The 17,846-nt window shown below is 36.0% G+C and overlaps 1 protein-coding gene across 2 annotated transcripts in view; it reads right to left on the reverse strand.

Annotated features, from left to right (window-relative positions):
* The window catches only part of THADA (THADA armadillo repeat containing), a 419,051-nt gene that overhangs the window by 312,916 nt on the left and 88,289 nt on the right, over window positions 1-17,846 (reverse strand). For both annotated transcript variants that reach the window (XM_031950412.1, XM_031950413.1), the window contains exons 23-24: window positions 4,022-4,154; window positions 1,682-1,795 (exon numbers count right to left, since the gene is read on the reverse strand). In XM_031950412.1, the coding sequence (XP_031806272.1) occupies window positions 1,682-1,795; window positions 4,022-4,154 (247 nt within the window). The remainder of the gene's footprint in view (window positions 1-1,681; window positions 1,796-4,021; window positions 4,155-17,846) is intronic.

Below are 17,846 nucleotides of genomic sequence, written 5' to 3' on the forward strand. Positions count from 1 at the left end.
CAATCTAGTGTTTAATTTTCCTTTTAGTCTTCTCATTTTTATATGGGTAAATCTAGACTCTCCAAAGAAATGGCAAATTCCAGAAAAGTAATGAATGTGCTTTTTTTCTTCTTGCATATCTCATAGTGCAAGCACAGAGATGGGCATATATTAGGCCCAACAAATAGTGACTTGCCTTTGCTATTTCTTCACAGGACTAGGAAGACCTAGACATCAGCTTCCACCTCTTTATCTCTATATATATTCTTAAAATCCATTTTTATGAGAAGGCACATGCTCTCACTTCACCAAAATGGCAGATTTTGATGTGTAGGGAATATCATATATAGTATCAGACTTTATTAATGAGTTGCTTAGTTTTCCCAAACTTTTTATTTTCTCTTTCTCATTCTGTATTATAAAGGAGAGTTGTCTGGAAGGAGAAAAATAAAAGTGGTGGAAATTTATCAGTGATATAAAAACCAAAACATATCAAAAGAAATTCAATTTTTAAAATTATCTTTTCATTTTGTGCCTCCTACCTTTCCATCCTTTAACTTAACTTTGTTTTTACAATGTTTACAATGTTACAATATCTTTCTTAAGTTCTAGGGGAGAATTCTGTGTACTAATTTTCTTTCGAGTCATCTTCTTCTATCTGCGTGCTCTTCCAAGAAGAAGGGGACCAGCCCCCTAGCAGTAGGGTGTCTCTTGGGCAGGAGTGCAGGCAGCTATAGCATGGAGGGTAGGGAGCTACATATGAGTGCTATAGACTGAGAGCGTGGACCCTCTGGCCAGACAACCTCACTTACAGGGAGAGCATGGAAGATGATGCCAGAGACAAGGGAAAGGTGCAAATACATATGGAATGGGACACCATCCCTGACTCACAAGGACAGATACATGCTAATCAACCACAAGCCAACTTTGGAGGCCCCAGGCCTCAGGTGGCAACCACATTTCTGAAGCTACTGTTGATGCTAAAAGAGCCATCTGGCATTCCCCATGAACATTCCTTTATTATTAAATATCTTTTTATGTGTATTTGCCTTCTTTCCCTAACTAAATGATATGCTCTATCAGGATAGGATGTAGACCAGGTCTTATGCTTCCTTATATTTCTCACATGCCTAGTAGCATGTGGGAAAAACTCAGAAAATGTTTGTTGGTTGGTTTAATAACTGAAACCTTTTTCACAAAATGAGATTTTTCAGGGGCTTAAAATAAACTATTATTAAAATTGAAAGATGCTGTTTTTCCATCTGCAGAAGGTTGGGTATTAACTTTTTTAGAAAAGTTTCGCCTGACCTTGCTATTAAATATGCCCCAATGGCAGAGAAACACACATGGGAAATTCTTAAGTGATATCATATTAGTTTATAAATATCAGAGGCAATCATTATTGTATACAAAAATCCTCCCTAACGGAAACAGGATGTTTTTCACCACAACTTAGAAATAACTTCTTATAGAGACAATACACAGCCACTGAAGTGGTGCTTGAGGCTTATTTTAGGGGGAGAGGCAATAAACAGAAACAAAATCCAAATGGTTTTGAATATCTGTCTTGTTCCTGACTTATACAGCAATAGCAAGTCTACTCATAGGAGAGCTCTAAGTTTTGTTTTGTTTTAAAGACAGTAACAGCTTAAAACAACTGCCTTCCTGGTAAGACTTTGAGGGAGTACGTTTTAATTATTACCTGTGGGACTGAACTCTGTGAGTCATCTGAAGGTACAGCCAAAGAGATCAATTCTTTCATTGTTATCTTCAATAAATCCATCCTGCCTTTCTTTGGCTCAGAAGCCAGCAATGCCTGTGGGAAAATAGGGCAGATATTAACAAGCCTCAATGTACCCTCCCCTCATACACACCCTACTCCCCTTTTCCCATACAATAGTAGCAAGCTTAAAATTTCCTCGGTTCATCTATATAGATTCATTGTCACACAGAATAATCACACAACTTGTCTGTTTTCAATTATTAATTTAAACCATCCATGAAACGGGGAAGGGAGCTTACTGGGCAAAATCTGAACTTGGAATTAGGAGTTTTACATAAACTCCAGTTATGTCATTAACTAGCTATTTGACTTTGAGCTACTCCCTCAATCTTTTACTCCTCTGCCCCTTTATCTGTAAGACAAGATATCTATAAGACAATTCTAGGTAATCTCTAATATACCTGCCTGCTCCAAATCTAAGATACCAAGGGAATGGTTCAGACCAATAACTTGTTAATGGTCTCTAATTTCGTAACTAATAGTAAAGCCAAAGTAGAAGACTATAACAAAAATTCCATAATAAATATCATTTCCTTTAAATGGAGAACTAGGAACAAAACTCCTTGTAAAATTAGACCTTTGGCCTCTGAAAGACACCATCCATTCAAGATCTAATTTTTCTTTAGCTGCACAGGAAAACCCAGAAGGACTATGATATAAATTAATTCCACAAGCATTTATTAAACACTCACTATGTGTTAGGCACTCTGTTGTATACAAAGGATATAAAAACTACCAGTTCCTTCTATCTAGAACTTATATTCTAATGGGGGGGAAAATAACATGTAAACAGATATGTCAATACAAAATACACACAAATAAAACAAAATGTCAGTCCCTTCTCTTAAAGAGTTTCACAATCATTTCATACCAAGAGTGTGCTAAAGACACATAGTTCACATCAAAAGGAGATATTCTCCTTGCCTTCTCATCTGTATTCAGGCTCAGGTGAGGCACAAACATTGCTACAGGATATATCATACTGAGGAGAAAGAACAGCAGCCCAATAGAGAAGCCAGCACAGAGTTGATTTATGAAGGTTACCAGCTTTAGCCCAGTGCAACTATACATTGCTGACCTCTGGGTCAAATCAACATCCTTCTTTCTTTTAAGCATAATGAATCCTTTCTTCTGCATATGGTGTCTATTGGAACTGAGTAGCTATGTTAAGAGCAGAAGAGAAGAACGTAGAGAGAAGTGAGTAATAAAACTCCATCTCATTCATTTGGAATTTTCCCACATTTTTAATCTTGCCTTAATTTTTTTTCCCCCAACACAGTTCTACTGAACACTCAAGAAAAGTTTGACTAAAAATTATATTCACAGAAAAACATGGCAAGATCTATATAAATTGATGCAAAGTTAAGTAAGAAGAACTAGGAGATCATTGTGCATAATAATATTAATGTTGTAATGATGATCAACTGTGAGACTCGGCTACTCTGATCAATATAATGATTCAAGACAAGTTCAAAGGGCTCACGATGAAAAAATGTTATCTACTTCCAGAGAGAGAACTGGTGAACTCTGAATGCAAACTGATGTATAATGTTCTCCCTTTATTTATTTTTCTTGCTTTTTAAAATATATGACTGATATGGAAATATATTCTACATGATTTCACATGTATAATTGATATCATATTGCTTGCCTTCTCAGGGGATGAGGGAAGAGGGTGGAAAGGAAGGAGAGCATTTAGAACTCAGAATTTTAAAAGAATGTTTAAAATAATATATTTTTGTAAAAGTAAAGAAAAAACAAATTTTTTAAAAAAGGATATTCAGTGCTGGGATGTCCCTTTGGCTTAAGGAACTCCCCTTGCTTCCCAGTTTTTTCCCTCTCTCCCTCAGCCTATGAGCACAGAAACCATCTGCTTTACCCAACGCACTGATTTTCTAACAAAAGCATTATCTATACTGCCTAAAAAGAAGCAAGAGGAAAAATGCAAGATGGCTCCACCTGAAACACTAATGCAGTTATGGTTTTCAGCTGAGTGCAAGCGGGCATTGAGATCATACATTATTGTTCACTGTCTTCTCAAAAAACAGGCTTGTTACAGGAATACAGTTTTCATATAATAAACTAACATACATACACACACATACACACACACACACAATTGGTAGGAATCTTCTGTTCACTGAAATGCTGAAAAGTGGGAGCCATGAAAGGTCTAGGGTGGGAGGTGATAAAAGCATCTTGCTCTATATCCCCCACTTCAATGTCCTACATGATAAGGGAAGACAGTCTCCTGGTTACCTGTATGTAGAAAGGAATCCCAGCGCTGCGCCTTGTTGCACAGAGTTTAGATGAAGGATTGCTAGACTTAATTTCTTCCAAGACATCCCGCAACCACTGCTCTGGTAGCCTTTGCAGGCACTCACTGGGGCACCTAAGGAAAGTAAAGGAGCAAACACTTGAGCTTGGAGTTTCACATGAAAAGAAAAAGTACATAACGTAACAATGCTAACAGTTGGAAGGGCAGCTAGACGGCATAGTGGATACAGCCCTGACCTGGAGAAAGGAAAACCTGAGTTCAAATTTAGTTCAGATACTTATTAGCTGTGTGACTGGGTAAGTTACTTACCACAGTTTCCTCATCTGTAAAATGAACTGGAGAAGGAAAAAAAGCAAACCATTCCATATCGTTGTCAAGAAAACCCCAAGTCAGAACACAATTAAAATGACTGAACAACAATAAAAGAAAAGAATACAATCTCCAAACACACTTCGGGGAAGGAAATTCACTATAAAAATGTGTAAGTATATTTGTCCTGTTTTGCATTTCTCACCTTATTATTTATCTATAGATATTTAGTAAAAAAAGAAAAAAAGTATTAAAAAATCATACGTTATTTACTAAGAAGAAAATCTGTTCCTCCAACCTCACAAGTTTTGCAATTTTGTCTAGTATCTAAAATGAATGCACCCTAAAGGATGGTAATGATTTAACGGCAACAATAATAGCCTTTATATAGTACTTTTAAGATTTTTCAAAGCACTTTACAAATATTAACTCATTTGATCCTCAAAACAACCCTAGGAGGTGGATGCTATTGTTCTCCCCATTTTTCAAAATAAGGAAATTAACACAAAGGTAAATGACCCAGCTAATAAAGTGTCTGAGACTACATCTGAACTTGGGCTCAGGCCTCTGTCCACTGCACTAACTCACTCCCAAACTTTAAGACAATGAGGCTCTCAGAGGCCTCCTAAACTTGTTCAATAAAAGATATATTCCTCTCAACATTCTCTTCCTTCACAATTTCAGTCAGCCCACAGCTTCTATTATGGGGCACTAGTTACTACACAGATAATTTCTAGATCTCTCTCCAGCCCAGACCTCTCTCACAAGCTTCACACTTATATCACCAACAACCTATGGATCACTTCTACCTCCACTGCAGAGGGCTTGGAATTCCAGCCAATGTGAATATTATCCATTTAGCTGATTATAAATTCCTATCATTCCCTATTAAAATCCCTTAACATTATTTCTCATTGTTTCATACTTTATGTTAGCCAAGATTTTTAAAAAATGCTATCTCTGTTCTTTGTATTTATTTCACACTCATCTTAGTTCTCAACTCTGTAACGTAGCTGCCAACCTCTCCAGTCACCTGAAATTGCTCTCCAAAGTTATCAATAACTCATGAATTGATAATTACTCCTCCTTCCTTCCATCCAACCTGACCTTGCTGTTCCTTAGACGTATCTCTCTCAACTCAAGGCCTCCCATGCTCAGAATAGACTCCCACCTTACCCTTATCTCTCAGAACCCCTTGTTTCCTTTAAAACTCTACTCAAAAGTCATCTTCCATATGAAGCTTTTCTCTCCTTCCCCCAACTACTTTGTATTTATTTTGTGTTAATTTTGTGTGTATTCATGTATGCATGCATGTATGTATATTGTCTTCTACCACAGAATATAAACTCCTTGAAGGCAGGGATTATTTCATTTTTGTATTTGTATCCTGTTGGAATCCTTACAAAGTGCTAATTTAGCATGGGACTTAGCAAGTTCTCTAGCTCACTAATGTATTTAAGTACTCACTGAAATTCACACATTTGGGAGATTTTAGGGTTTAGTATAAGATATCCAAATTCACACCTCCCTTGAAGGTCTTAGGGCCAGAGAGCACTCTGGGAGGAAACCCATAATCCCATTCTCTCAGAGGAGGAGTTAACCTTTGGGAGATCATATATAAGAAGTGGACAGAGGCTAGGTCGAGAGTTCAGTTGAAAAGATTCAGAGTGGAGGAGCGTCAGTCAGTTCAGCAGAAGCCCACTCTCGGAGGCTCAACCAGATTCACTTCCTCTCACACAGCTGTGGTGGCTGGGCTCCTGCACTTCCCCCACTGAGACCAATGCTGGTCTGAAAGGCTCTCCAGAAAGCTGCTCAGCCCCAGGCAAGGAGGTGCTGTCTGGAGGCTGAAGAAAGCAGAGGCAGAAGCAAGGGACAATCTGCAAGAGCTCTTGGAACCAACCAGAGAGATAGGCCTCTGAGCTAAACGGGCCCAAGGAAAGAGATAAGAAATAAAAGATCTGAACTTTTATCACCTGGCTGCATTTGGGTGATTATTACTCTTAACTGAAACTAAGGCTGCCTCCAGAAAACCTCCCCAAGAAACCTGCTCTCACAGAGAACTATTATATATTAAAGAAGAAAAATACCACAGTATCCCCAGCACCAAACACAGTGCCTGGTACATGGGACACAACAAATACTTGACAATCTGCCTCTTACAATGCCTATTTTTTTTTTAAGTGCTCAAATCAAATACTACAATTCCTAATCCCCCCAAGCTTTCTCAACAAGACCCTCACATTTCATTTGCACTTTTCATATATTTATACACAAAAATATGTATGTATTTTACACTTTCCTTATGGAATACAAACTTCCTCCTCTATTCTTATATTTGAGAATGGTTAAACAAATTGTAGGACCTGAGTGTAATGGTATATCTGCGCTCTAAGCAATAATGAACATAATGAATATAGAAAAGCGTGGGAAGATTTCTACTAACTGATACAAAATGAAATAATCCAAACCAGGAAAATAATACACAATGACTACAACAATGTAGCTGGAAAGAACAACAAAACAAAGTTAAGAGCTATGAAATTAGAATGACCAAAACTGACTCCAAACGAGAGCAAGACAGATGTGAAAAATCATCTCCTTCCCTTCTTTGTAAAGGTACCAGCCCTTGGGTGTGGAATGGATATTGAAGTTTTAGGATTTGTTGGCTAATTTACTGGCTTTTTTTTTTTTTTGGAGGAGGTCCTTTTTTAATGCTTGTTATAAGAAATTGTTCTCTGGAACAGAGAATGAGGAGAGATGCAATGGAAAATTATAGATAATGTAGAAGTTCTTAAAAATCTAGAAAATAATGCAGAATTTTTTACAAATCTGGAAAATTTAGTCTTTAAAGAATAATAAATATTCATTGACTAATTAAAATCTTGTAATCCCTGATTTCTTCAAGTCACAACTCCTCCTACACAATAACTTTTGATAAGGTCCATAATCTAAATTTAGTTAAAAATTAATAATGTATATGGCTCAGAGGAAAACATATTGTTTTTTTAAAAAAGCCTAAGGAAAAGAGTCTGCAGAAAATAAGGCCACTGATTTCCAATTTGTGGTGAAAATTAGAAGCTCCTTCAATAATCCAAATACAGTTTCTCCACAAAAACAATTCCAAACAATTGGAAGCTACTTCCATAGCTCATACAGCATAAATCAATTCTCAATAACTCAAAATTATAGAGCACTTTAAGGTGTACAAAGCATTTTCATGTCAACAATCCTGAGAGGTAAGCTGTGTAAATCATTAAGTCTCAGAGAGTTTAATAAGGTAGTACATAGCCAGTATCAGAATCATAAGTTCAATCCAAGTCAACTGTTCTGTTCTCCTACACTATTAAGCAATACCATTTAAAAGGAAGTATTTTAAAAAGTCTGACATGGGCATTTAAGATGCTATCTCAGTCATGAAAAATGATTCTTGAATTTCCCTGAAATCAGAAGGCTCTCTGATTTTTAAAAGCTTGCTTTAAGTATGGCTTCAACAAAACCAGCCATTCGAGGGATGGAACACAACAATTTGTAGACTGATGTGGAGAGAGCCCTGTTATTTCCCCCTACTCTATATCATTATCCTATGTCTTACCAATCCAGTGTCTAAATTGCATTCTTCTTATAATGTAGCGATCATCTGTGGTCACACAGAACTCTTTCATGCCAGTAAACACTTTCTGAATGGCACTGGGCCCTAAAATTAAACACTTCTGTCAAAATTATAGCAGGAGCCAAGGCAAAGGACTTTGGGGAAAGGACAGAACTGCTGTGCTGAGGATTTGTATGGATCTGTGAACGTGGCCAAGAAGACCAAGGGTTTCACTACTTTGTTACCTTTTACTATTCATTTTTTTCTGGTTAGAACACATTTCTCACTTTATTTATGCACTGCAGAAGGATGTAGTGGAAAGATGACTGCATTTGGCTTCAGAGAGGGTTTGGGTCTGCATCCCAGCTCTGCTACTCATTATCTGAGTGAAACGGGGCAAGTCACTTCCCTCTGGGAGTCTCAGCTGTCAGTTGGGAGCCTCACTAGGTGAGGGGCCAGCCTATTCCGGCCTGCAGGCCAGCTCCTATCTGTATTTGTATTTCAAGGTAATGATGGTTTCTGTACTTAAAGTAAAATTTTATTATCTTTTTTAAACGTAAAAATCAGTCTTAGTTCCCAGGCCCTTAAAAGACAGGATACAGGGCAGCTAGGTCTCAGTAGATAGAACTCTGGCTGAGTTTGAAACCAGACAAGAGTTCTACCAAATTCAGTGAACTTTCTTTTCTTTTTTGGGGGAAGGTAGGGAGAATTGGTTCCTTTTGTCACCCAATTTGGAAGCATCACAGTCATTCAGAGACCGCATCTCACTATTGATGAACACTGAAGCTTTGACCTTCTCCATCTGTGTCCTAGCCAAACCAGCTCTCTTTAAGTGGCCTGGAATCCCCGTCATGCTGGGGGTTCACCATGTTGGTGCACCTGACTGACCTCAGCCTCCTGAGCTCAAGCCCAAGTTCAAGAACCCCACTGGGGCAGGGATTGATCACAGGTGTGCACCATCAAACCCAGCACTCCGTGAACTTTAAAAGAGAAGCAGCTTTAGGATTAAAGCAATATATTACCTCACTTCCTTGCTCCATCAGGGCTCACAGATGCCTATGGACATGGAGAGGAAGCATGAAATAGTAGGAAGAATGATGCATTTCTCCTCTGACAATTACTGGCTGTCTGATTATAAGCAAGCTAACTTCTCTGGGGCCTTCTTCATCTACAAAATGGGAATGGTCGTCCTGTAGGGCCTGACCCAAGAAAGGTTCAGCAAGGCTGCTAAAACCAGCTCCCATCTGCTTCCCATAGGAGGACAACGATATATCACTTAAGAGAGTATAAGAGAGGTGTGTGGAGTGGGAGGAAGAAGGAAAGTTACGAAGTCTCCCTTTTCTCTTTCATTGGGTTGAACTAAAAATACAATTAAATACTACATGTGAAGTGTTTTGCAAACTTTTAAGTAGCACATAAATGCCAGCTATTACTGAGTCAGAACTTCTCTCCTTGTCTTACTGACCCCACTCCACTAACACACACTTATCTTTTACTACTTACCTATACATGTACTCTATTATAGTCAGGTTGACCTCCTCAATATGGTCTGCACACACTAATTCCAAGTCTTGATTAATGGATTCCCCCATCTGGAAGCTCCTCTTCCTTCATGTCTCTCTGTTGCTCCAAAACTAAGCCATCCTTTAATTTTCTTCCTATAACTATCGTCAACACAGATTCCTCCCTATTCTTAAATCTTTTTGTATGAAAAATCATTTAGGACACATGTTAGTGCTTTATTGTCATTTAATCAAATGAGCTAACATATTAAAACACTTTAGTTATATAAATGCTATTAGTTGATTCTTAAGCTTGTTAGTTTTATTTCACCAGATAGAATGAAACCCAAGATGTTTTCTTTGTATTTCTTTGTTCCTTTTCTCTACCCTGTTTCCCATAAATAACATTTTAGCATAATGCTAAGAACACAAGAGACATTCTGAAAAATACTTGTTGAACTCTGTCTATACCTATAACCATGGTGGTATCTTGCACACAAGCCTGGGCATCAAAGGGCTGGCTCTAATCCTAGATTTTCCAGCTCCCAAATCCATATCCATTTATTCAGCAAGAACAAATCTTAAAACAATTACTGCTCATATACTTGGCGGTTGCCACTGTAACTTGTCGACCTTGGTTGTCCGTCCCTCTTATTCTCTTAAGGATTGAAACCTTGCTCATGGTTAACTTAAGGAAATTTAGGTATAAGTTCTGTAAGAACATTTAAGAACATTTAACATTTAAGAATAGAAAACTTCAATAAAATGAAGTGATGCCTAATGATTAAGTGGCACCTGAAAATAAAATCTATTCAGTACTGTTTGCTATATCCTAATAATGACTTTGGGATTAACTCAAAAAGAAATGGATAGAATTGGTTTCACTAATATTTAGAGTATATTTCACTAAAATTCCCATGCCTAGATATCCAGTGATCTCATATAGCCCAATCTTGTTCAAAAGAAAAGGAGCTAAGTAAACTTATTAATCCTTACAAGTAAAAGATTTTTGATACAAGTTTGTTGGGAAAAAAGAACTAATAGACTGGATCAATGACATGAATAATAAGAGCAATTCACATTTATTTGTTTGTAGGGCTTTATAGTTTATATAATATTTTCCTCACAACAAATTATGGGGTAGGCAATATAAAAATTATGATCTCTGTTTTACTAAAGAGGGAAATGAGCAAAATACTAAAAAGTAGATAATTTTTAGAAATTAATTTGGCTATGGATTGAAATCTAGAATTTTTGGCAGTTTTAACTTGTATTTTTAATAGTTTTTTTTTAATTTTTCCAAATACATGCAAAGATAATTTTCAACATTTACCTTTGCCAAACCTTGTCTTCCAAATTTTTCTCCCTCCTTCTCCTCCATCCCCTCCTAACAGACAGCAAGCAATCCAATATAGGTTAAACAAGTCCAGTTCTTCTAAACAGAATGTTACTTTTTTTTTTGACCATCTGTTTAACTGCCTATTTTTGTTTTGCTCACATTAGTATTGTTTTTATTCTTTTAACTATATATTACTTGAGTTGTGAGTTGTGTGGAGTAGGAAGAGAGTGCTAGGGAGTATAATATGCTAGGAGGTATAGGAAAGAGAATTGAGGAATTAAAATCTCCTAAAGGTAATCCATTCAGAAGATAATCCACATGTGAACTGCCCAGGGATGATTGATGCTGATTGATGTTTGGAGGTACATCAATTCCTTCAGGAAATTTGGTATTCTTAATACACTACTTTCTAAAGTTCACTGAATCCTCTATTAGGTTCGTTCTCTGTTAGCTTAAGAGAAACAACACAATAACCAAATTGAAGGCACCTAACCACTTATAGGACTAAGCATATTAAAATGAACATCCAACCAAAAATTCTACAAAAGAATTTAATGATATAAATGCCAAGCCACCTAATCATACTTATGTCTCTGTCCAGGTGCCCCCTCACAACTCATGAAAAGAAGAAAAATTGTCTCTATTGATGCTTCAGTTGTCTACTTACTGAACTATTTATTTAATTATCATCTTTATGAGCACTTGACATTTTCAAAGAAGTAATAAAAAGCTCAATAATTAGGTTTTCTTTTTTTTAAAAAAATGACAAAAATCTAGAATTTCAGACTTGAAATTGACCTTACTAGCTATCCAGAACAACTCATATCCGAAAAGAATGAATGGTCATCCAGTCTGCAAGATTTACCAAAAGGGGGATGCCCCTCTCGTCCAGATTCCACCCTGGTGCTTCTAGTTCTGTTTTCTGGGGTCCAAAAAGAACAACTCTAATCCTTCCTATTGGACATAACCTCATCCTCATGACCTCTTCCTCTAACTGGATGTCTCCTTTTAGATGATACCCAGGCCAGCCATAGCTTCACTCCACTGCAGGCTGCACTCCTGACTTGTAGACTTTAACTACCATGCTCCTAGACAGGAATCCTGTCTTTCCTTTTTCTCCCTTCTGTTTTCTTTTAATTTGCTATCTTCCTCCATGAGTATATAAATTCTTTGAAGGCTGGGGCTATCTTTTTGCTTATACTGATATTCCCATTACTTAGCACAGTCTCTGGCACATAGTAAATGCTTAATAATTTTTGGTTGACTTGTTTCCTCCACATGACAGATTTTCAAATACTCAGAACTATCATTCCCTCCTCAGTTTTCTGTTCTCCGGGTCATCCCTCCTCAGTTTCATCAATTGTTGTCCATGAATAATCAATTTGAAGAATAATACAAAAACATAATAAGAAAGTACATTGAATAAATTTATCTTCTCCACAAATTTAGCAGGAATCACAAAGATGAGAAGAAAAGAGGCCACCATCAAAAGTAACAATATTAGTGTTAGCAAAAGAAACAATCGCATAAAGACATGTGTTTTTGTCAAGGTTCTGTGTCTAAATGCAGTAAGGGAAGAGTCAGGGTGGGGATCTTGGAAGCCCACAGAGCAGCAATCAGAGTGATGCTGTAGCCCACAGACCATGACATTTTAGAGGCCCAGGGCCTCCAAGTTCTGTATCCTATTCTGAGAAATCATAAAAGGTCTCAAATAGTTAATCCTCTGAAATTCAAAGATCCTAATAGTAGAATGTGGGAGTCAGTCAAGAATTCTGGGGAACCAAGGTGAGACCAATCAGAACCTAATATCCCACCCAAAAGTATATGGTAGAGAGAGAAGTAGTCTAATTTTTACCAAAAACTAAAACAAACAAACAAACAAAAAAAACCAAAAACCCTCAATTCAAGAACAAAAGCTAGAAAGTTGAAGAAATTAAAAAACAAACAAAACCTGACCATTATAAAAATTATTATAGATCTTAGAGATTCCCCCAAAATAGAAGTAACTCCATAAAAGCTATAAAAAATGACTTAGAAGAAATAATGAATTTTCAATGGTTTACATGAATACCTAGAAGAAATAAAACAAAAGATTTTTTTAAAAATGAAGGAGTTGGAATGAGAATAAAGAGCTTAAAAGAGAAAGCTTAAAAGAAAAAGAGATTTTACTCAAGTAATAGATTTCCTGAAAAGTAGGATAGACCACACAGAACTCCAATGAGACAGTAAGGAGTATTACCATAAAACCAAAAAATTAGAAAAATAAAAAACATAAGCTATATCCTATCAAAAATAAGTGGCCTGGTCAAGGCAATAGGTCAAGGAAAGATAATTTAAGAATCATTGGATATTCTGCAAAGCATTATTTTAAAAAGAGGGTGGATATTAAATTTCAACAAAGCATAAATGAGAATTCAAATGTATAATAATAAGTATAATAAGATGTATATACATAAGAAACAGAAGACAGTGTGAAAATACAAAGAATATAATGATCACCTCCTGAAAGAAGCCTCAAAATGAAAAGTCCCAGGAATAGCATAGCCAAAATAACAAAGTTCCTTAAAAAAAAAAAAAAAATATATATATATATATATATATATATATATATATATATATATATATTTCCTGCAAAAATCCAGAATTTCAGGATCATACAAGATCTGGCAGCTTCTACTAAAAATGAAAGACCTTAAAATTTAATTTTAATAAAGAAAATAAATAGGCTTAAACTAAGAATATCTTACCCTAGGAAGCTGAATATAATTGTAAGAGAAGAAAAAAGGCCTTTTGATGGAAAGTGGGTTTTCAAGGATTTCTGGTGAAAATACTTGAGCTGAGCAGAAACTTTGGAAATTAAAAAAAAAAAAGAGTCCCCAGAAATGTAGAAAAATAAATTCATTTGAACAACAGGATGCTGTGCTAACATTCTAAGAGGAGGAGAAAGTTCTTTCAGAACCTTAATGTTCAGACCTTTAAAGGTATTGAAGGAAATAAAATAAGGGGGAAAAAAGATACTAAGGCTATAGTTATACTAATGGTGCATTTGTTTTATTCCAGGAATTTTAAGAGGGGAAAAAGATGGAAAGTTAAAAGAAATACATTAGTGTTGAAAGGAGCAAGAAGGGAATGAATAACTCTCCTTTTGTATCCTGTTGTATATATGGAAATGTTCTTCTTAAGTAGAGTACTGTTTAGGGTTAAGAAAAAGAAAATTAAATAAAGCATTCACCATCCATCTTGGGCTGGCTTCCTTAGTAGAATTTTAGTCCATGGGATCCTATGTATCATTTTTTAAAAATTTCTTTAAAATCAGGCTTTCCCAAAATCTAGGGAGCATTTATGATTATGATTATGATAGAGCAGTTTTTCTCTATCTATCACAAATTCTGAGAGAAAGGAATTTGCTGCTGCCCCCAAAGGTTCCTATCACTTTTATAGCAGCATCCAGTTTCTTGCTTACTAGTAAAAATCAAATATACAATATGATGTCCCACCCTCCACTTTTTTTTAATTCTTCTACCTCCTAAAAGATGAAATTATTAAGCCAAATCAATAAGTTAAGAAGTCTGCTTTTATCAGGATCTCTGACAAAACTACAATAATAAGATCACAGATCTGGGAGTATTAGATTATCATTTCTCTAAGTGTGAGATTCTATGCAGTGGATTTACTTACATAGTGTCTGGGAGGGGAAAAAATATGTTTTCTTTTTTTTTTTCCTGAGGCAATTGGGTTAAGTGACTTGCCTAGGGTCACACAGCTAGGAAGTGTTAAGTGTCTGAGACCATTTGAACTCAGGTCCTCCTGATTCCAGGGCTGGTGCTCTATGCACTGCCCCACCTAGCTGCCCCGAAAGGATATGTTTTTAAAATATCAATTCCCATATGCTACTTGATGATTCAGAGTTCTAAGACTCTTCACCTCAACTGTAAATGGGAACTGTTATAGAGATCAAATGAGGTAGTAATTATAAAGTATTTAGCACAGTGCCCAGTACAAAATAACTGCTTCACAAATGTTAGCTATCATGATCATTATTGTTGTTATTAAATAGCACCGATAAAGCATTCACATATTTAAACATATTCTGCAGACTCCTAAGCAAAGCTCACCTGCAGAAACCATATCAGCAATAAAGAATAAGAGGATCAACCTCAATTCTAGAGTATATTTACTACATTTTGTTAGGAATCAGAAACTATCTACAGTGAGCTATTTTTCCCTAAGGAGATGGCTTTGAAAACATGCAAACCATGAAGTGAAACAGATAACTGAAGTCTCTCATCACTATAAAGTCATGCCTCAGTGCCAGACTTAGGATTTGTTTTCTAACTTCTCATCTATTTCATCCTTCTGTCCAAGTGATCTGAGGTATACTCCATGTGTGTGGGGGGGGAATATATATCAAATGAGGTAATAATTGTAAAGTATTTAGCACAGTGCCCGGCACAAAATAAGTGCTTTACAAATGTTAGCTATCATGATCATTACTGTTATTATTAAATAGCACCGATAAAGCGCTCACATGTTTAAATATATTTTATATATATGTTTCTACACACCCACAACCACATATACACACAGATTACATATACATATATACATATTTATTTATTTTTACATATTTTATATCAACACACATACTGTACCTCAGACTATATGAAGGGAAAAAAATACACACACACACTTATATATCTATATCTCCAGGAAGAGAACAGACACACACATATATAATTACATATATTAAATATAACAGTGAAAGTATTTGTTTCTCCCTCTGATGATACTCAGTCATCTACCCTACTTCCTCTACCATCTTTGGTCCCTGGAAACCTTGGCTCAATCAAAACCCCATAGTCAAGGGGCAGCTAGGTGGTGCAGTGGATAGAGCACCAGCCCTGAAGTCAGGAGGATCTGAGTTTAAATCTGATTTCAGACACTTAACACTTCCTGACTGTGTGATCCTGGGCAAGTCCTTAACCCCCAATTGCCTCAGCAAAAAAACAAAACAAAACAAAAAAACACAGCTAGTGTTTAATAGCTTTAAGTCATAATAGCTGCTACAGAGGAGAGAAAAGTTGTTAAGATTCAGAAAATGTGAGTGGCAAGAATGAGATAAAGAAAAAGAGACAAAAGCAAAATAGATTTATTTGGACTAAAGCCTGGTTATGTGATTTTTAGATTCATGGAATGTCAGCAAGAAGTTAATTTAGAAACTATATAGTCCAATAGTTCCAAACCCTCTGAATATAAGGAGCCCTTTTAACATCAAAACAATTTCAAAGACTACCTATATGATAGTAGTTGTACTAGTTAATATCCATTGATTGAGAAAATACTTAATGACAAAAAGCTATTAGAAATTTGGTGACATTTTAAAGTTAATTTATAATTTTTCATTATAACTACATCTACATGCAGTTGAAAATAGTAATATATAGTTTACAGAAGTATATTTGCCTCTTCCTTATGCTGAATCATTTGATGAAATGGTGAGGACACAAACATGGATTCACGGATCCCCTGCAATAACCTCATGACTGAAACCCACGAGTTAAGAAACCACTAACCTAAATTAGACCTGTCATTTTAGAGATGAAGAAAACTTCAATCCCAGACAGGGTAAATAGTGTGCCAAATATCACCATTACATGGCTTGGATCCCAACTTATGGAAATCTGCTTCATAATTCATAGTTCTTCCCACTATTTCATATTCCTTTTGCTTTTCTCATTTTTCATTCTCTTCCATTTAGATAGCGTGCATTATTGTCTTGAAAAAAATGCAAAGGAAACCAATTTACAAGCCAGAGTTTGCCCCAAGTCTTGACCTTAAGAAAACAATGTGGGTTTACTTAAGTAGTGTATCATCATCATCTGAATGAAAACAGTATACAGAGCAATGAGTTAAAGCCACAAATGGAGAAAAAGTAAGAGCTTAAGAAAGCTATTCAGAGAAACATGCCATCAAAGTAAGGAGACCTTGCCAAAAGACCATAAATCTCAGAGTAGGTATGTATATAAGCAAAGCAATGGTATAAAGCTTTTTATAAATATTGGTTGACTATTACAATTTATCTGATAGTCTATGCTCCGTTGATTGCTTTATTTTTAAGCCAAAATTTTCTTTGGCAGCTGAGATTTCATTCTCTTGCCTTTTACTTCTGGAAAAGTAGCTTTTATTCATTCACTTGATTTTACTTAGCTGTAACAAAGAACTTTTTAAAGCAAAATTCCTTAAAGGCACATCTGAATCTATTTGGGTTAAATATCTTATTTTGGTAGGACATTATGAAGCAGTCAAAAACTCTGCTATAGTTAGCAGAAGTGAAAAATCAGTTTATTTTGAAGTAACTAAAATCTAAGCTCAAGGTTCTCTGAGTCTCTACTGTTACCACTTTTAATTCTGTTTTGGTGAGGAGGTCTATCATCACCTGTTATAGAAGAAACATACAACCTTTTTGACCTTACTTCTCTCAAAGAAAAAATAAAATTCACTCCTTGAAAATTGTTTTCTACTTAACAGTTAGGCATGTCAGACTTCTCATTCTTTACTTTAGGAAAGAGCACCTCAGATTCCTAAAATTGGCCCCTTTGAAGAATAACATATAATGTTCACCTCAATTTGATATAAAGGATGAAAGTATAGGATAACATGGTGAAGGATAAGGGTAAAAAAACAAAACAAAAAACCAAACCAGAGTTGACTGCATAATTCACAGTAAAATGCAAAGGTTCCTCCCATAAAAGTGAGATTTCTCTCTGTGGGGAAGTATTAGAAAGGAAGAAGGGAAAATATACTGAAAGTTAATCCAATAATTTCGGACTCCCTACAAAACTCGACCACTTTGATGTTGCTGCAAGTAATTCAATCTTTCTCCATCACCCACCAAAGTCCAAGGTTTTGTAAAGAAAACCTTTAGCTGCCTATAAAGTAAAAAACATTACAGAAGATTGACTTTGAAACGGAGGAGGTTACTCCCTTATACTTGGCAGCAACATTACCTTTTGGTCTGGCAGGAAAATTATTGTTTCAAGAAGCAGGTGGCCACTGAATGTGAGGAA

The sequence above is a fragment of the Sarcophilus harrisii genome, chromosome 2 (assembly GCF_902635505.1).
Source record: "Sarcophilus harrisii chromosome 2, mSarHar1.11, whole genome shotgun sequence".
Classification (NCBI taxonomy): Eukaryota; Metazoa; Chordata; class Mammalia; order Dasyuromorphia; family Dasyuridae; genus Sarcophilus; species Sarcophilus harrisii.